The sequence below is a fragment of the Enoplosus armatus genome, chromosome 11 (assembly GCF_043641665.1).
Source record: "Enoplosus armatus isolate fEnoArm2 chromosome 11, fEnoArm2.hap1, whole genome shotgun sequence".
Taxonomy (NCBI): domain Eukaryota; kingdom Metazoa; phylum Chordata; class Actinopteri; order Centrarchiformes; family Enoplosidae; genus Enoplosus; species Enoplosus armatus.
This window is the reverse complement of record NC_092190.1, coordinates 19,710,771-19,731,112: the sequence shown is the minus strand read 5'-3', so window position 1 is coordinate 19,731,112 and position 20,342 is coordinate 19,710,771. Positions and strand designations below refer to the sequence as shown.

The 20,342-nt window shown below is 41.5% G+C and overlaps 1 protein-coding gene across 1 annotated transcript in view; it reads right to left on the bottom strand.

The window, feature by feature from the left end:
• The window catches only part of ramp1 (receptor activity modifying protein 1), a 47,183-nt gene extending 39,606 nt beyond the window's left edge, over window positions 1-7,577 (bottom strand). Inside the window, exon 1 of the mRNA XM_070915268.1 lies at window positions 7,493-7,577. Coding sequence (XP_070771369.1) covers window positions 7,493-7,550 — 58 coding nt within the window. The 5' untranslated portion in view covers window positions 7,551-7,577. The remainder of the gene's footprint in view (window positions 1-7,492) is intronic.
• Between the last annotated feature and the right edge of the window lie 12,765 nt (window positions 7,578-20,342).

Genomic DNA, 20,342 nt, shown 5'->3' with positions numbered 1-20,342 from the left:
TCCCCTCCAGTAAATTGGTAAGTTACGCATCCCAAGTAGAGGAAAGAGGAATAATCAAAAAACGCTGATGGAAGGCAATTAATCGGAGCCCCAGTGTGTAACTCAAGCTTTAATGGACCCTTTTCATTTGAAACCTATACAGAAAATCCCACATACATTTCCTACATGAGTTGTTTTTCAATGTGACTTATGAGAGAGGATTTCCACATATAAATAGGCTGTGAAATACAATTTGTGGTGCCCACTGTTGCATCACTTGGCATAATGGTGCTGAGTCCTGGGCCTCTGCAGCCATTGTCGTAAACCGAATGGAGGAATTAAAGGTCACTAGTTCAAATCCCTGACCTCAGACGATCCGCATGGAGACTGAATGCCATCAGAAATCCTCACCCTGAAATAGCACATTTATTATTCAAAACCTATTAAGCTTCGGAAAGATGCTCTTTCCAGCAATCCCTTGCATATGTGTTCACACCTGAGAGCTACCTCTCTTCCTGTGAGAAAGTGTATACACTTAATCCAATACATATGCAGCATACAGTATATACTGTCGGTGTCATGTTACCATAGATCAGTGAATCAGTGATAGGTGATTTGACATACTGTGAGCTCTCAAATCAGCGAGCACTCTCAGGAATATCAGAATAAGAACACCAGCTAAGGACAGCATACTACTGTATTTACAGAATACAACCCAGCCTCTGGTTTCCATAGGGTTTCCTTTTCAGTCTCTGTAAATGGATGATAGTAAATATACTTCTGAAATGCAGGCAGCTGTTCTGGACACTTCATGAAATTCAATGTCGGCTTCAAAATAACTGAATTAGGATTCATCCGCTGGGGACCATGAATGCCTCTACCAGATTTTATGGCAATCCAATAGATATCGAGATACTTCAGTCTGGACCAAAGTGGTGGAACAACTGACCGAGATTTCCATACAAAGAGCCACACTGCTTGCACGGCTAAACATGTCACAATTATAGGAATGGTTATCAGACAACCTTGGACCAACACTTTGGACTCCTTTAAGGCAATCCCCAAAGACATATTAGTTGGATAATTGCATTGGAGCAAAATGTACGACTTAATGACTCTTTGTCTTTTACTGCTTTTTTGGAAGTATTATAGCGTCAAGTATCCTTTTCTACAGGGAACCTGAGACCCGTTCATTTCAAACTTGCTTCTCAAATGCTCTTTCAGCTACTTTGCCAACCCAAGACTGATTAAGAAATTCAAACAACCCAGTATTCCCAGGAATTACAATTGAACAAATCCCACGATTTATGTCCAATGCCGACGCTCAGCACAATCGTCCAAAATCAAGGTTTTTGTCTGACAATAGGGTAGGATTTTAAAGGGCTGTTGTATCTCTCTCTGAATAATTTTACCCACTTTTGTCTTCCCAGCCAGTTCCCAGTGATGGGACTCAAACTGCTGATCCTACAGTCATATGCAGTCCGGCATCAGAAGTGAGTAAGCCTCCCGCTGTCCTGCACTGTAGCCCAGAAGCGACAAACTGCTCCAGATCAGAGCAGCTCAGTGGTCAGCAGCGTAAGATTGTGGCTGTAAGAGACAGCTCCATACTACATGCAGTATGTACACGTCTCCATGCCTCAGCCGCTCCTCCCTCGGGTCATTGCTATAAATACCAATGTGTTACTATTTGACCAGTCTGGTTAGATAAATGTTTGGAGAAATCCCTTTCAGGCTTTTTGGTGGCTTTACATGACTGTGTGTCACAAGCTCTTGATGCTGTGGGTTTGAACCCTGCACACAACCACTTTGACGTGTCATCGTGTACTTTCTGTGAAGCAGAAATACCACGAAAAAAAAAAAAAATCCTTCAAAAGAAAATTCCAGCCTGATGCACTGGTTGAGTGAACCACTGCGACAGGCTAACTATGTTGCTGTTATGTAAGGTTAAATGTAATGTATGAGAGCAGCGGCCCGGATAAATGGGCTGTAAAATCTGCTCTCTGCTTCTCAGCGAGAGAGCTGATGTCTTGGATTTGGAGGACAAGGAGGAGTCGTGTTCATAGTTTTTGACTATATTCTTATAATAGAAACAATACATGCACACACTTTGCTATAGGAAATCTTTGAGCTCTGGTACTTATGATGGGAATGTGTGTTTTTATACTGAATGATTCATCTGTACATTTTTTAAAGCTGCACTAATCAGTATTTTTATATTAATAATGGGTCCATAACTAAGAGGTTGCCCGCGATTTATTATCAGCCAACTCTGCAATTACCCTCCACACAGCAACTAAAAGCAGTCAGACAAGTTAGCGGCTAGCTGGTGAACATAGTGGAGAAAGATATCTTTCTCAGTAGTTGCTGGAGACCAAAAAGGAGCTAAAAGAGGAGTGAATATTGGACTCACATTCATCAGGTGGACAGACACTTGTCACCAAATAAATGCTAATGTTGCTCCATGTCTGCTGAATGTGTAAAGAGGCAACTGTTTGCAAAAAAAGCTTGCTGTATCAACTTTATGAGGTGATGTTGTGTCCTAACATTGGCATATCAATTGAAAAATCAATTAATACTGCTTTAACAAAATCGCAAAAATTGCTCGATATCAACATTCTGTTTGGCGAGTGGGTCACAATCATTTAAGTGGATCGTGAACACGCACACACACACACACACAACGGGTGGTTTGTTAATTTAGAAAGCAATTGTGACAAGAGAGGTGGTTGATGTCCCCGAGTGTTACCAATGATCTACAACTAATTTGGAAGAGTTGTTCACAGTCTGCGTTAGCAAGGGTGATGCCAGACACTCTCAGCATTCTTAAATTCCTCTCCGACACAAAACACTTTCTACTGCTCACCAATTATGGCTGAGCCTACGGGCTCACTAATCCTCTCAAAAAGTATGAAATAGGATCTTTGAAGCAAAGTTAGAAATGATTCTTCCATTGGTGAGTACATATTGATTGGAGTGCAGTGAACTGCCTTTGCTGCAGCTAACTGCACCACAGGCAGATTCTAAAAGCTGAATACTGAAAACCCTCAGCGCAGTGCATAAGCATGACCTTGGGTCATTATTTGAATTTCCTGTCTTTTGTGAGCTTTGCTCGCAGAAAACATCTCACTTCAGCATAAAACAGTGTTATTTTGTCACTCATTGGTTGTCTGTATTTACCTCCCCCATAAGGAACGCTCAGTGGGAGAAAAAGAGGCTCACTGGGGAGAGGAAGTGTACGAGGGAAGTTATCTAATGTTACACATGAAAAACAGCTCCATCAAAAGGGCGCATGGCTACTGCTGTTAGCCTCCTTCTCCTCCTTTCATCCCTCGTTCACCATCTATCTAATTAGCCAAAGCCCAGTGGGCGTATTAGACGGAAACACACGCCATACAAAACAGACACAGAAATATATGAGCGCTATTAAAACTTTCACTATCAGGCCCCACCTACCTCATTTATCTCTCTGTCTTGTTAGACTGCTCCTCACTCTCATTGTCCTCTCTCTCTCTCTCTCTCTCTCTCTCTCTCTTCACTGATTCATGGAGATTCTTAAAAACATCCCCTTGAGTCCTTCACACCAGAAATATGTGCTCCTCTGTCCGAGCAGAACAGAGACAGCGAGAGCCCGGTGCCTTTCATAAAATCTACGCATTTGTGTTCTCTAGATAGGTGAGAGTTTAACTAGGGCGACAAACCTGACAGAAATGTACATTACTGTCTCAGGTGGCAGCACCACAGGTCGCGAAATGTATCTGTAGCAGTGGTGGGGGGTCAACTACTCTCTCTGTTTCTCTAACCTCCTGCTTTCACGTTCACATTGTTGCCTTAAAAAAAAAAAAAATCCATGCCTGCCAGTGCTGCAGGATGTCAGCCAGCCAACTACAACATCTCACTGGCAAAATAGTTTTTGATAAACAGGCAAACCATCCCACACTGATGCAACAAACGCTTATCTGTTCAAGAAATATGGAGCATTTCATCATCAAGAAGCCTGTGTCTTGTCTCCTGCTCTAGATTTTTCAATGCTGAGAAAGACGTTGGCAATACAACAACTTCAGTTAAAGGATACGTTACCATTTTTTAAAGTCCATGTTAATACAGTACTTTCTTGTCATAGGTACGCTGCAAATTTTATTAGTCAATGTAATGTTTCCTCCTGTCCTTACAGGCCATGAAGTGATTCCTTCATAGAGCAATTTCAGCATTTCGAGGAGGCAAAAGCCTTGTTTGTACAAAAATGCATTCTTAAAGCTGCTCTACTCAATCATTTTATGTTAACAAATTATCAAATTACTGATTACTTTGAAATATAACTTTCATCAGCATTCTTTTCAGCCACAGCAGGCAGCTAGTTTCAGTGAAAAAGCTCTTAAAAACCCACTGTACACGTCCTGCCCAACTCCAAACAGCAGACAGACCAAGTTAGCGACTAGCCTGTAAACATAATGGAAGATTTAGCAGCTAAAGAGCCAGATATTTCCCTCAGGAGTTGGTGGAAACCGCAAACAGAGCCAAAAGGAGAGTGAATATTGGTCTTACATCCATCAGACCGAAACAAACAGGACTCCAAATGAATGCTAATGTTGTTCTGTGTCCACCCAAAGTGTAAACAAGCTAACTATCAACTTTACAAGGTGATAATATGTCATTGTTGTGTTTACTACTTTTTACACTGCCCCAAATGGTTAGAAAGGTTCAGATGGACGCTAATATGAGGCTTCAGCAGTCAGAGTTAGCCAAATCAAGTTGGAATTTGAAGTTACGGCCTTTTTAAAACCACCGAATTAACTTGAGCTTTTCTTTTACTAACATTTTTCGTTTTGGAAGAGGAATTGATTAAAATATTGACCAAGACCAAGACTTTAAAACAAGGTAACAGGCCACCCATTCCTACCAGACGTAGTCCCATGACCCACTCTGGGCCTCTCACTTAAGTTGGAGTCCACTGCGTCAGCCATTTTGATTGCTTACAGGATATTCAATCATTCCAGTCAAACTGTCAGAATTGCCAGATGTTTTCCCCTGAGTCGTCCCTCAAAGTATTTGCCTTTTGTCATTTTACCACTGCTTGTGTGTGTGTGTGTGTGTGTGTGTGTGTGTGTGTGTGAAATATTTCAAACAAATTCAAATTGAATCCTGAGCCGTCAGATGAAAGACGATCATGTCAGGGAAAGAGGATTAAAGTGTCTCTCGGTGCCAATCCCTTCATATCTATGGGAAAGGGTGAAGACTCCCTATATCCATTCTGGCCAAAAACAGAGAGAATTAAAAAGTGCTTCTGTCATGGCACAAATGATTCTCATGACTTCAATGGCAGAGGTTATTTTGATTTGTATCAAATCTGCGCTCTATTGATGCCTGTAGTGCCTGTAAGACTGACAGAATAAAAGTATCCTAGATAGATAAATAAACCGCCTGAATGGGGATGATTATTTAGGCATGTTGAGAAATTAAATGCTTTTGAAAACTTTGAAAACTGCTGTTTTAGATGGGAATCTGGTGAAACAGTAATGAGGCAACCTGGTGCTGATGTGATGAGTCATAACTTTCTCTCCCTGTAAATATAGAACACCTACATGGAGCCTTTGTACTGGGAAACAAAGGGCAAAGAGCAGAGGAAGCTTGCCTGAACACCTTTGTTGGAGGACGTCACCGTGTGTGTGTGTGTGTGTGTGTGTGTGCATACCTACTGCAGTGCATGTATTTCCAGTGCATATTTCAACTGAGCATATGTGTCCGTTTTCTTTTGTGTAGCTACAAAACAACCAAAAGCGATGATACCGAGTGCATGATTTCTGTATGACTCCACAATGTTCAAAGTTAAAAGCTTAGTTTGGGGTTTGGGGGTGCGATTCACATTACAGTTCAGCTAAGGGTAAAGTATTTAGTGGTTAGCATTAGTGTTAGAGGTTGGGAAATGAACCCAAGTCAACTGAATGTCTTCGTAAGTCTAAAATTAGAAGAGCTGTGAATATATGTGGGCATGCAGCAGAGAAAGAGACAGAAAGGGAGATGGACGAGAGCTGATCTCCTCACTGAGATTATCCAGGATTATATGTCTTTACCAGCTGAGTGGTCTTATCATACATTTTGTATTAGCAGCTGCATAATGATGGAAATTTAATAATTGACACAATTTCCGGAAATCCATGTCCATCACTCTGTCAAACTCTCATTTGATCTAGTTTGTGGATCTAGTTCATATCACTTTGTTAAAATATTCAAAGTCACTGATGCAGCTACGGGTAACTATGCAGCTATTGTCAATAAATGGAACATCACTTTGGGTTTTTTTCCCTATAGACTAACTAACTTTTTGACTTTTCAGCAGCTGACTGGGTTTTTAAAAAATAACAATGGATGGAACTCAACAAGCAAATGAATCATTTCTATCAGTTTTATTTTCTGGTAGAAATAAATTTGTGACTATGCTTGGTAAAAAACAATAATTCTTTTAGTTGGTATATCTTAGACACATGACAGTAGAGAGGTGGCAGGTGGTGCTTTAACCCTAAAATGTATCTTGTTTACTTCCAGTCAGAAAAAACAGGATTAGATATTTTCCTTGAATCTTTCTGTCCCAGCAGAAGTTAAGAAGCAGCTGCTCTTGGGGAACACTTCACCACCATTAAATGTTTATTATTTAAAATAAATAAATAAAATCAACTGAACAGGTTAGTTTGGGCAGATTTCCTACCTGTGAAAAACCAAAAATCATATAATAAAGGAGCTGACCTGTAACGTTAGTGATGAAGAGAGTGGGTGTAATGTTATTTCACGGACTTTTGAGAATAATAAATTCAGTCGTTTTGCAAATTAGATTTTCACATTCCGATATGGAGATATAAAAAGCAACCCCATTTCTGACAAGTGAAAAAGTATAGAGATAATACTCAACAACAGCGCATGTCCATAGATCTACACAAACATCATCCACCTCTAGTCTAAACAATTTATCCACTTAGTAACACACAGCTGTACAAACACCTGTACAGGTTTAAGAACCAAACCAAAGCCTTTCAGTTGTCTCCTGATATCATTCAACAGATTTATAGATTTTGGTGAAAAGTAAGGAAGTGGGTCAACATGTGGTCTCCATCACAATTTTCCTTGACTGTAGCCACTTCACCTCACCCAGCAGCACTGCCATGCTCCAGTTTAAACACAGATTATGTTGTTTATACTTCAACACATAGGGTGGCAGTTACAGCACTAATCCTATAACACATCTGATTTCATAGCATAACAAAGCCACAGGGCAAGCCATTAATAGTACGATGTTAATATGAGAGAGGGAAGTCTTCTAAGGTCTACAGGACGAATATAACTATTAAAGGTATCATTCACCAAAATTCACACATCTGGGTTAAAATGAAAATATTAATATTGTAGGGAATTTCCTCACTTTGGCTCTGGATATGAAGGAGAGTAACTGAACTCGTTTCCACAGTTTCTTAAGCCTCCATAAACACAATAAGTTCATCCTAACGCCACACTGTGGGAGACTCACCTACAATGAACCACAGGAGCGTCTGTTTCTGCAGAGCTGCCCCGCTCTGCGATCCCATCCTGCCGCTCTCAAAATGATCCACTGACTGAAGTTCGGGAGGGAAGTGAAGGGGGGAGCGACTAACAAGAGCTCAAAGAGTAGTGGGCAACATCACAAGTGACAGCTGGTGAAGAAATCCATGTAACGCGGCCGTCCGGTCAGTCAGCCACAGCAGAAGCCTCTGCTGTATCACCTTGCGCAAACTGCTTGAGGGGGTGGGGGACTCCCCCGAGTCTTTCCTGTCACCGATCCTCCGTCATCCACACATGAAACATATTGACTCCTAAAGTTGTATCTCTCTTTCCCACCAGCCGTCCCGAGGTTTGGAGACAGTCCGGAGCGCGCTGCTGAAGTGTGCGGTGTTGGAAACTGTGCGGTGCTGTGCGCAACGGGACGCACCGGCCTGGGACCCGGCGGAGCTGAGAGACTGTGTGAGGGTTCACTGCTTTTCTCGTGGAGGGCACGGCTGTGGGTGAGCAGAGGGGACACGGGACAGACCCAAGCATAACAATCACACTGCAGGGAGGGGAAGTGGGGGTGCTTTGGATGAGGGAGGAGGCACTGGACTCCTTATGGTACTTTTCCATTGGTTAATCGGATACATGCCAGCAGTCAAAGCGACCAATGACAAAAAACGTAATAAATTAGTAACCTAAATAAATAAACAAATAGAAGTAATCGAATATAGACTAAACTGAACCTAATAGGCTACCATAAGTGTTGTGACACCATCTGAAATAGAATACAGGTCTATCACTATTAAAGAGACCACTTCAAATCGCAGATTTTAGATTCCTTTTTGAAATGCTGGAGTTACCACAGGAGACAAAAGCCATTATACCTCATAAGTAAAATATAGGGGAAACTCTTCTACAGCTCCACAAACATGAGGAGACATGATTTCCTGAATCTACATTTGAAGTTGAAGAGATCAATATGCATCAGATGTGATCATGGAAAAGTGTAGAAGTAGTGCGGTCCACCTGTGCTGCGGATCTGAAGACAGGTGCTGTGTGGACACGGTGTGTAGATTGGTGCGCAGACTCAGGATTGGACTGTTCAGAGTTGTCCGACACCGACATCTAGTGGTGATTTGCAGCGTTACAGCACATGCGCTCTGTACATAATTTCATTTATATTTTCATATGACGATGGGTGGTTACATTTCTCTTGAGAAGAATATAAGGACCCAATTACTTTGTCCAGTTGTTCAATTATTTTATGATGACAATTTAGACAATTTCTCAGCCTGATTTTCCTTCTTTTTAAAATAATAAATCAGGAGAGATACAAGTGTGTGGTTTTCATCATGACACACTTTTTCATTTCACTGCAGCAAATTTATATTTGAATCTGCATTGCACATGTATTCTTATACTGTTGTGATTGCACAATATACTGTGCTGTTTCATTTTGACTCCAATGTTAACCTCTTAAAATACACTTTCTTTCTTATATTTCCCTATAAGTTTATTTAACATTGGAAAATTCTGTCTGTAACAATCAAACCCAGCAGTCTTTTTAAGGCTGAATCGTTCCTTCAAATGGGAATATTGTAGATGTCTTGTGCATCATTTTATACACATTTCCACAAAAGTCAGCCTGACATATTGGAAAACTGAAAACAAAATGGCCTAATACTGTTTTTCCACTGTAATAAAAACATCTACGTAGTGTCCTTTTAAAATGAATTTAGAATTTCTTTTTTTTTTTTTTCAAAGACTAATCTAGCTGGAAATGCAGAGGTTTGAAGTTCCATTTGAAGTGTATAAAAAGTGTCTGTTTGGCTGCAGTTTGCTTTGAACCTCGTGTGAAAAGGCACATTTGTTTGTTTGAACAATGACTCATCTACGTGGGTTGGCATCGGGATTGTAGTTTTAGCTAAACCTTTGTTGTCTTATGTTGTTCTCTGCCAAATACCTTCGTGGGGCTTTATGAGAGCAACAGAAGAAGCTCCCAGACCAAGCACATCATCCTCACCCAGCGGTCCATTCAGGACAAAATATAAAAATGTTATGGAAGAAACACCACAGAGTAAGGAGGAGGATTTCAGTCAGGCAAAGAAGAAAGTTGAGAGTGTGGCATAAAGAAGAAACCTGAGGGGAAAAAGGAAATATTTTATTATGTCTGTTGAACAGAAGATGGAAGGGAAAAAGAAAGTAGGAAAGGCACAGCACAACAAATTCAAGGCTGAATAATCTCGCTGTCGTCTCAAACCAAAAGGTGTTTGAGGCAGAATGCCGAAAGATTGAAGAGGAGATGAAACCGAAAGATAAGTGAACCACCTCCCTTAAAGAGAGTCTTAAAAAGGAAAAGAATGATAGGAGCATGTGCAGCAGGAAGCGTTAAAGAAGGAAACGAGGCAAAGTGAAAACTGTACAGTCACGGTGAAAAGCTTGATTAGCTCTGATGTAGAGGAACTGGGACGAAAAGGTCGGCAAGTTAGAGGCTGACTGGGAGAGGGACTGGGATGAAATGGGAAACGGAATCACAGCATAAGAGAAGGTCGTCAAGAGGATGGAAAAGTGGTAGTAAATAACGAGGTCAGATCAGTTGTTCTGATTAAGAAAAATGAATGTAATCACACAGTGATATCAATATCTGATTTGATGCAGTCGTTTTCTATATAATTATATATGATAATCACTGTAGCACTGTGGCATTACACTACATCACATGCTACTACTCATGCTGCAGTTCACACCTGACCACACCAAGCTGTGTCTGAAGTTCACACTTACATCTTTTAACCCACAGAGGTCACTACAGCGATGTTTTAGGTCCATGCAAGATCTTGTGTGTGTGTGTGTGTTATTCTATAAACTGCATCATGTCTATGAGGAGCCGTTCAATAACCTTGTCAAGTGACCATCTGGAAGTAAGTTTAATATCACTGAAAGGTATCGTATCACTTCGCTGCATATGACTCATGTAAGTATGAAACAAGACTTTTATGTTCTATTTAGTTTTTCTATGTTTTGTTCAAGGTTTCCTGTAGGTTTAATTCAAGTGTATATCATTAATGAACTAAATAACTCCTCATATATAGTTCCAATAAAGCAGTGGGTGCCTTACTGGAACTCACTGTGCTCAGAAAAAGCTGTTTGTTCCTTTAAAAATCAGTCATGTTTACAAGTGCAGAGATTACTACAAGCAAGGTCCAGCTCCACCAAGTTCACTCCACACTTAACATAATTATAGTCAAACAAATGTTGGCATAGCATTGATATTCCAGGTCTCACTCTGTCTTCATGTGTCAGGCAACAAACAGCCTGCTGCCATTTAAACCCATCGCCAGCCCGCCTGTCTGTCCCACCATCACCAAGGCAACCAAGTGTAAACCAACAGCAGGAGGTGTGCAGGGAAGAAAAAGAAGAAAGGAGAGAAGGATCAGAGGCTTGCTCGTCAAATGTCCACAGACGGTCGGATGAGACATTATGGCTGGATTAGTTCATCGGGGGAATGTGAATAACATGAAATGACATCACTACAGTGAGTAAAGCATAGTTCATTTCATCATTGTATTGCAATTCATGGTTGTTAGTCTTATTTCAAAGCCACTGACAGTCACCAATGAGGAGTGACACTAACACATTATGTCCATCATATTTCTAATTTAGTATTTTGCTTTTAACATGTTTGTATATAAACAACACTTCAGCCATCTTGACTGTCGCTCTGTTAGTGTTGTCAAACATTAAACCAGAGGGAGTTCAGCCCTCAAAGAGCAAACACACACACACACACACACACACACACAGGTATGCACGTGGACTCCTGCGTGAACACATGCACGCTGTCATTGGTGGAGAAGCTTGTTTAATGCATAATGATGTGAATTATGGAGACTCACCAGCAGTAATAATGCGAGAGAATAATTCCTGTGTGCTGTCTCTGCGGGGAGCAAAGGATCATTAGAGACTTACGTCATATCAACATCCCTGTAACGATCACACACACAAACTCAGACTAACTCAGACACCGAGCTGAAAGAACTGCATCAGATAGATCAGTGCACTGTTTACAATTATCAGTTTACTGTTGTTTTGTCCTCTCATTTGTCTTTTTACACAACAACAACAAAGCTGCGGTCCTGTCTCACCTCCTGCTCAGACTCTGCTTTTCTGTCTGGCTGCACTTCACACAGATCTGAAGGAGAACCTGTGACCTATGGAGAGAAGTGAGAGGAGAGAGAAAGGGAGTGTTGGTGTGATGCTGAAAAGAGAGGAGGAGGAGGAGAATGAAGAAGTCCTGGTTGTGAGGCTTGGACAAGAGGTGGAGGTCTCGTACACTGAAGATGAGGAGGAGGAAGGATCCACTCCCCTTATCACTGCCTGTCGTAAAGGCATGACTGAGGTAAGTTATGTAGTGTAAGTGCATGTGTGTGTGAGAGTTTGACACGGGAATGTCTATTGTGTGGTTTAGCTTTGGTCACCTGGCTGTTGTATTACCTAGCAGATCTGACATCAGTCCATTGGTCAGTGGAAAATTCTCACAGGTGAGCATGTTTGTCAGAGCTTGAGAGGGGGGCATGCCAGGTTGTATTTTTCCTATCATTAACAATAACATGTGTTTATGTGCATGTGAGAATGAGAATGTGTGTGTGTGTTACCCCCGAGATCCTCTCTCGGGGGTAACACACACATTCACACCCCTGTGATCCCCTGAGAAGTGAGATGAGTCACACTAAATTACAGAACCTTGATATTTACTTTGCTATAAGATGTTTGCAAAAACATTTACAAGGTATCTCAGAAACACTGGAATACTTTTTATTGACAGAATTTACACATTTACAAAGCCTCGTTTTCATCAATGTAACTTCACAACATCAACTATTTTAATCTAGTCTACATCTGATGAAAGTCTACTTTGTTTTTGTGTCGTTTATTGTTTTACCTGCTGGTGTTGTCAACAGGTAGTAGAACGGCTGCTGAGGGCCGGGGCTGATGTGACCCTGTGTGACTGCAGCCAGCAGACAGCGCTCCACATAAGCCGTCCTGAGCTCCAGGGAAAAGTGTTGGGGTGGATGTCGAGGCCTCGTCTGCCTCCCCAGGTACACCTGCTGCAGGCTGCCTGGCAGGGGGACCTGCACTCCCTACAGCACCTGCTGGTAAGACTCCCACACGGATGCAGAGAGAGTGGTAGAGGATTTCCCAGATGAGCGAAGACAACAACAAAGTTTTCCCATTACAAAAACACAACTGGGCATTCTGTTGGTATTCATGTGTGATGTCATGCATCAGATTTATTGATCATGTTCAGTTACATTTAGGGATAGTTTGAGTGTCTGCTTAGCTAGGGTTTATCAGTAATGTGGTTTCTGCAATGACTCCAGACAGCAGAAGGAAATTTTGATAATGGTTAAAACAGATTTCTCTCGGAGCCCTATGAGGTGGTTGTTTGGCACCTTTGAAAGTGGAAATGCATTCCTGAGTGTCTTTATGTAACTGGAAATGTGAGACATATCATTCAAACAACGAGTGAAATCTAAATAGCAGGCAATAGCATGTCAATAATGATAATGTGTGATTATGTGTTATCTGTGGCCGACAACTGTGTTTACTGCTGTAGCACATAGAATTTGTGTTTAAAACATGAATTGAATGAATTTGATTCTTTCAAAACCAAAATGATGATTTAAAGGGCCTGAAAAAAAGGTTTTAGCAGCATTTGAATCAGAATCTGATGGCAGTTGTTGGGTTGTTGCTTATGTTGCCAGATCAGTTACATCTGAGCAAACTGTAGCCAGACAGTCCTGCTGAAGCAGATTAGCTGAGCTTTGACTTTTAAACTCTTAATAAATATTAACTAACAATGTTTTCTCCTCTTAACTTAAACTTTGGTTGTTCCAAACAAAGTCAGGGAAATGTAATGTTATTGAGAAGTACTCATGACTAATAAATACTGGCTTCAATGAAAATGTTTAGTTTTATTCATATTTATAAAAAACAATTCTGGATTTAGTTAGAAAACTGTGAAATAATTTCTACTTTTAGAGCAATTCTGTCTCAGAACAATGCTAAACACCTTTTTGGGGTGTATCTGTGTGTACACACCCTATTTTTAGAAAAACAAAAACTTCTAAATTAGCTATGCATGAGGCTGCAGGGCAGTAAAGATGAGTTCTCTGTGTGTGTGTGTATGTGTGCTATGATCACGTGCCAGTGTGTCATGTATCAGGTATGTATGTTTGCATCAGGCTCAGACAGAGAGGGTGGATGTGAATGTCCCGAACAGTGACGGTGTGACAGCCGTGATGCTTGCCGTTAGGGACATTGACCTGTTTGAGGGCGTGGCCACACCGTTGCCGTGGGAACACAGACCCGTGGAAGTGGTCAAGGAACTGCTGGGACTCTCAGCGTAAGAAAACACACATTCATACATGTATTAATATAAAGGCTATACACTGTACAGACGGGAGTCACACAGTTGCACTTTCTAGGTGACTATTTGTTTAGTCTTCGTCAAAGGAGGTTGCATCTGGAATTAAAATACTCCAGTTCTATTGGCATCAAGTACAATTTTTGCTTACATTAACACACCAAATTGTTAAACATTTTCAATGAACAGCTGTCTACTTGGACTCGTTTCATCTGTCTTTAAACTTCACCAGTGATCTGCGGGTTCGAGACCACGGTGGCTGTTCTGCTCCCCACTACGCTGCTCACATCAACAGCCCTCTGAAGGAGGAGATCATTCACATGATGGCTGAGGCCCTGAGTCACACAGGTACACGCATACACTCGCACAACAAAAAGCACGCCAACATGTACACTTTCACACTTCCAACATGGATATGACGTTTTACATACACTTCAATCACACCCGGACAGAAGAAGCATGTTTCCATTAGCACGAGTTAGTGGACACACAGTTTTTGTACTTCACAGTTTAAAGCAGCACCCAATCTAACAGTTCCCCTCAGCTCTACAGAGCATTTTAGCATTGGGTCTGTTAGATGTGTAAGTAGGTAACTGTTTGTTGGCAAGTTAGCCATATCAACTCCATATGATGATAAAATATCTGTTCATTTCCGCTGCCCCGAGGGGCCAAAAGAATCAACTAATGCTGCTTTAAATTTGTGGGAAAATTCTGCTCTTGACTCCAACATTGCATGTGATCAGCATTGGGAAACTAAGGATTATCCAGTTATGTGTACAGTCTCATGTTTCTTTAAAAATTATTATAATCTGATTAAAATTAAGTTAAGTTTTTGTAAGATGAAAGGGATCCTGCGCACTGGCCCTGCACTATAACACTGTTTCCCAGCACTATGGTGCTCTCTTTTGTATGCTGTTTATTTTTTCCACACAGAATCACATACAACATATAACCTGAAAACATATAACATGGAAACTGAGAAAGAAAACGTAATGCTTTTGTATTACATAACAAATGCATTTGTTTTTTTGGTATCTTTGCCTTCTCATTACATTCAGTTAACAAATGTTGACGCCAAATGAGAGCTCACACTTGTTCACTTCCTCATGTTATCGACTTGACTTTGGTTACTGATTCATTGATCAGGTACTTATTACTTAATAAACTGGATGTTTAATGCAAAGTATACATGTAGCATGTGTGCATACATGTAATAGATCCTCCCATTCATGACACACATACAGGCATACACACAAACAGCATACCAGGTTTATTCATAATGCTGTTTTTCAGTTGCACTCAAAGCCTGTACTTATGTGGAGGGGTGTAAGAAAGGCTTGTTTGTGTGTGTATGTGAGAGCCTTCACGAGAGTGTGCGAGTCAGTCTGTATCAAAGATGGCGATACAGAAACAAGGTGACACAGCGAGGGTGGAGAAAGAGAGATGAAAAACCAACAGAGGAAGGTAAAACATGTTGTTTTCAGACTTTTAGAACACTTCTAATTCTTCACCTTGTGTAGATAAAAACTCCAAATCCAGTTAAAAAACGTTGGGTTTAAAAAACTCCAAATCCTCCCAAACTTGGATTTGTAGTTTTTTAAATTCTTGACCTGCTCTGCTTGTAACTGAGAGAAACAGTTGGATGTTTCCTTCTTTATGGCCACAAAGGCTTAGAATTTATTCATGATTTTGCGCAGATGCTGCTCCCATGTCACTCCTCGCCCCTGACAAATACTCATGCCAGGATTTGGACTCAGAGTTTGGAGATTCAGACGTGGAGTTGGACCTTGAGAGCCTTTATCCTAATCAGTCGACAGCTGCCTCCCCCACGCCAACACCAACCCATCAGCACCACTGTCTACTATACAGCCACACAGCGGTAAGTAATAAATAGCAAGCCACTCTGGAAGAAAATGCTTTAAGATGTCACTTCTGCATCAAGACGTCGAGGCTTTTATCATTCTTGTTCAGAGCTTTGGGAGAGAGGTTGCTGGTTGAACTGTCCAGATTTTAGGAAAAGGGAGACAAATATGACAGCAACAAAACCCTTCTAATAATGATCTGTTGTATTCAAGCATGTGTGTGTGACTGCAGAGGGACTGTTGCTCTCATGTAGCCACAATTAACAGACACACAGGCAGCAGACCGGCAGTGGGTAGCCACCCAGAAGACAAATATGTGGAAGCAGTAATTGGCTGTTTAGATAAGTGTGTGTGTGTGTGTGTGTGTGTGTGTGTGTGTGTGTGTGTGTGTGTGTGTGTGTGGAGGAGGGGTGCTCTGGGTGTAGCTGACACTTAGCTGCCATACTACCGGTATTATGGGCGTCCTTATAGATGGAGCAGACAAGCAGGGCAGCTGGTTAGCTGGAAGAGAAGAGCAGGTGGTTTACGGGGGGAAAGCTATAGCATACGTACATGTACAGTGTTCAAACTACTTGAAATAAACTTTATACCAAGGGTTTAATTTAAGTTGAGAGCTATATCTAAATCTAAAGCCTTGCTTCTGTACATGTGCAAAATCTCCATCACATGATCGGTAAGTTATTTGTTGCCCTTAATATCATCAATTAAATCTAACAATCCTTTTTTTTTGGTCTGCATTCCAGAGAAGCTTTGAGAAAGAATTTACTGAATAAACGAGAACGCAGGAAATTAAAAGATTCAATACAAGAGCAAACAAGGGCATTATTTACTGGAAATATATGCAAAATGGTTTTGTTCATTTTTGCACTGAAATTTCTGGCAGCCATTGAGGTCCCTCTGATGTAGCATCAGTACTGCAGGACTTCTACCAGCCTCAGTGTTTTTAAGATATAATAAATGAATTGCTCACTTTTGTTCTTTCCAGGAAGTGCCAGAGTCTCCAGAGTGCCCTCCTCTATCTGACCGTTATAAAGGCCTCAGCCAAGGTAAGGACTCTTTCAAGGACTCCTGGGGTTTTACTGGGCTAAGGTGTGAACTTTTAATGTATGAAATTGGAGTGAAACTTTTCTTTTCTCTCTGTGGGCTTGTAAGAGAAGGACAAGAATTGTATTCTGAGTCCTAAAGGATAAAAGGGCGAAAGAGAAAACGCAACAAGGTGATCTTAGATGCCAACAACTACTTTAAACAGGTCAATGTTGAACTGTTTTTGGCCTTTTATATAGACAAAGAAATATACTGGTCAGCTCCCAAATAGACCATCAGATCAAATCACCTTCTAAAGGGAGGGGAGTGAGGGAGGCGGTCTCACACACAATACGACCTCTCAGCTGAGAAACCTGCCTGCTCGTCTTGTACTTCAGCCACAAGAGCCCGGGTGAGACGCAGAGAGGGTAGAGCAGATCACTAAAAGAGAGTGCTACAAAAAGGTGCGATCATTTGTATATAAATTATTATATTATATGGTTCTTAAGAGTGAAGAAATAAAGAAATAAACAGAGAGAGGAACTATCTGATTCAATCCTTAAACGTGGTCTCGATATGGGAGCAGAGCGGACCATTTGTCTCAGAAACAGGTAATGCCCGTTGTTTCTATCAATATGTTGTATTGTGAATACTGTTTTATTATTGCTTTCTATATGAGCAGCAGTGGCACTCAAAACCAACTGATGCAACTTTGCTCTCACTCACATGCGGTTATCAAGGCACATTGTAGTGTTATGATGGGGCTTTGAAATTTAGAAGTACACCATTTGTAGCCTGTGAATTGATTCCTGTGCTACAGGAACTGCAGAATCCTCTGAAATTGTTCTTTAGCAGCCTATAAAACTTCTGTTAAATCAGGTTTGTTTCGTTTGAATTCTGGTGATGTAAGCATTTCTTTTGTATCAGTGAGTTTTCCGAAAAATGTGATGAATGTAGCCAACAATATTTGTGTGCAACTGTGAAGACGGAGAACACAATGGACTAAGGATTGGTGGGTGTAACTGTGTGTGTGTGTGTGTGTGTGTGTGTGTGTGTCTGGAGCAGATAAGGGGATCCCCCTCTGTTTCCAAAACGCCATGGAAACACTGAAAGACATCAGCCAAGTCTACCAGGACACAGGGAGGGGAAGCAGGTGGGCAGGGTGAAATCTCACAATCTTTTACACACACAAACACACACACATTCTCATGTGCACTCTTTTTGAAAGCGTATTGGACTCAAAGAAGCAATCATTTACAAGCTGATACTGTTGACAATACAGACATGTGAACACATCAACATCTGTTCATACGTAAACACAAACAGTAGCCACAAACGTTTTTATGCGCGTACAGTTAACACTCCATCCCCCAACACACAGTCCCTTGTAGAAACAGCACACTCTCCCTGGGCGAGTCAACAGCTTCCCCTTACTTTTACACCAGCAGCAGAATAGTGTCCTCTCCGGTTACACTCCCGTCCTGTATGCAGGCACCTGTCACTGTGTCCAGAGGACAACCTGTTCTACCCAAACAGGTTGAAAACACACAGACAGGGGGAGAGAGGGCTTTGGTGAATCAGCCCATTGTCTGTTATGTGGAGCTCTCACCACTGAATCAAGTCCAAGCTCTCCAAGGAGAATAAAGGTCTTTGAGCAGCTCTCTAATTTCATAGAATTAGCTTCCAGAAATAGAGAAAGTTGGGAGAGAAACGAGACTTTTAGCATCATGTTCATTTCAGCACAAGGCAATTGTAAATTCTCATTGTAATATTGTTAATGAGAATTTCTCAGTTGAGCCCCACAAACTCCCGCGTAGCCTTCTCTCTTCTTGTCAAAGGCCTAATTAACCATATACTTGTCTGTGTTTTCTCCTCTGCTGCTCAGCAGAGGAGGTTTGTCTCTGCCGAGCCTGAGCAACAACAGCAGACGCTGGAGCCCCGTGGATCCTGCTCCCTCATCTCGTTTGCTGAGTGCCAGGACCCCCTGCCTGCCGGTACCACCTAGACACAGGTACGTATTGTTGTTGAGTTAAGATTACTTAAGAAAGACCAATCAATAGCAGACAGCCAGTTGGTTACCCTGCTTGTCACCATCACATATAAAGAGAGTGGACCAGTGAAAATACTGCCAACCTCATCTGACTGGTGGAAATGAAACAGACTGAAAGAAGAATCTGACTTTTCTCTCAGTCTTGACCTATGCCCCCCCTGAGTCCTTGACATTGCAGACCTCCTTTTTAAGCCTTTTTTATCACATAAAATGACAACGCAGATGTCTAAGTGACTGTAACATAATGTGGACCTGGACCAAGATTTCAGGCTTAAAGCTTTAGGGTTTGGTTACACTCCTGCACGCCTTTGGCATGGCTCTCAGCCCCCACATCTCCTGTCCCCTCAAACTATGGTGGCTTTAGTATGACAGTAATGAAGTCAAAAGTAATTATTAATTAAATTATTTATTTATGTGATCAACAATGTTAAAAAACAGCCATATTATACATATATTTCTACTTACTACCCTTCCGTATTCTGACAATTATTATTATTATAATTATTATTATTTTGTATTCAGAAGACAAAATACACCTGCGGCACTCACACAACACCGTTAAAGTTTGGTTGTGATTTATCCCTCACAGGCCGAGAACAAGAAGTGTGGTTGCTGCATCCCCGTCGTCCCCCGGCCTGCTGTCTGTGGCGGAGTCCAGCCAGCTCAGCCAATCAGCCCCCAGCATCATGGAGCCACTACTGTGTTCAAACACAATGATGCAGGCCAGAGCACACATCCAGACCCGTACGTAAATGTCCAACTCAAGTGTGTAAACCTCAGAATAAGATAATCATAGTTATTACAGCTATGAATCACTTATTCTATACAAACAAACAAAGTTATTTTATTTCCATATTATGTTATAAAGATTCAAAAGGAAACTGTGTTGTAAATAATGTACATGTATAAATACATTATTAATACCCATTGTATGAAGTTTGAATAATGGGTTAATGTATTTAAAATCAGACAAGCCAAAGTATTTGTGTGCATGTTGTTTTAAATGTATAATCTCTTCCTGTCTGCAGGACTGGGTTCTCAGGATGCTGTGAATGAACAAAAGGTACATTTCTACCAAAAAGCCTCCTTATATCAGCTTCATCTATTTATCTTGTCATACTTACGTTCCTTTTTCTTTTTATTATATATTAGTCTGTCCACCTCACCAGTCATAGCCATTTAATTACAGTCAATGTCCTTATCCTCTGCAGTTCACGCAGGGTCTCTTGCCGGTTCCGCATCCCAGAACACCCAAGCTGTTGGCGCCACTTGACCGCCGACCCAGGGACATCGCGGCCCTGACGGTACTAAAGCACCACGTTCCCCTGAAGCCCATCAGCCGGAGCCCCCTTTGCTCCAGGACCCGGCTAAGGAGAGAGAGGCTGTCCTGGGGCAGCTCACGCACTGGCCCTCTGACCACTAAGGGTGGTAGTGAGGAGAGCGGGTCCAGCAGCAGCAGCCAGAGTTCCATCGATCTGGAGGATGAAGATGA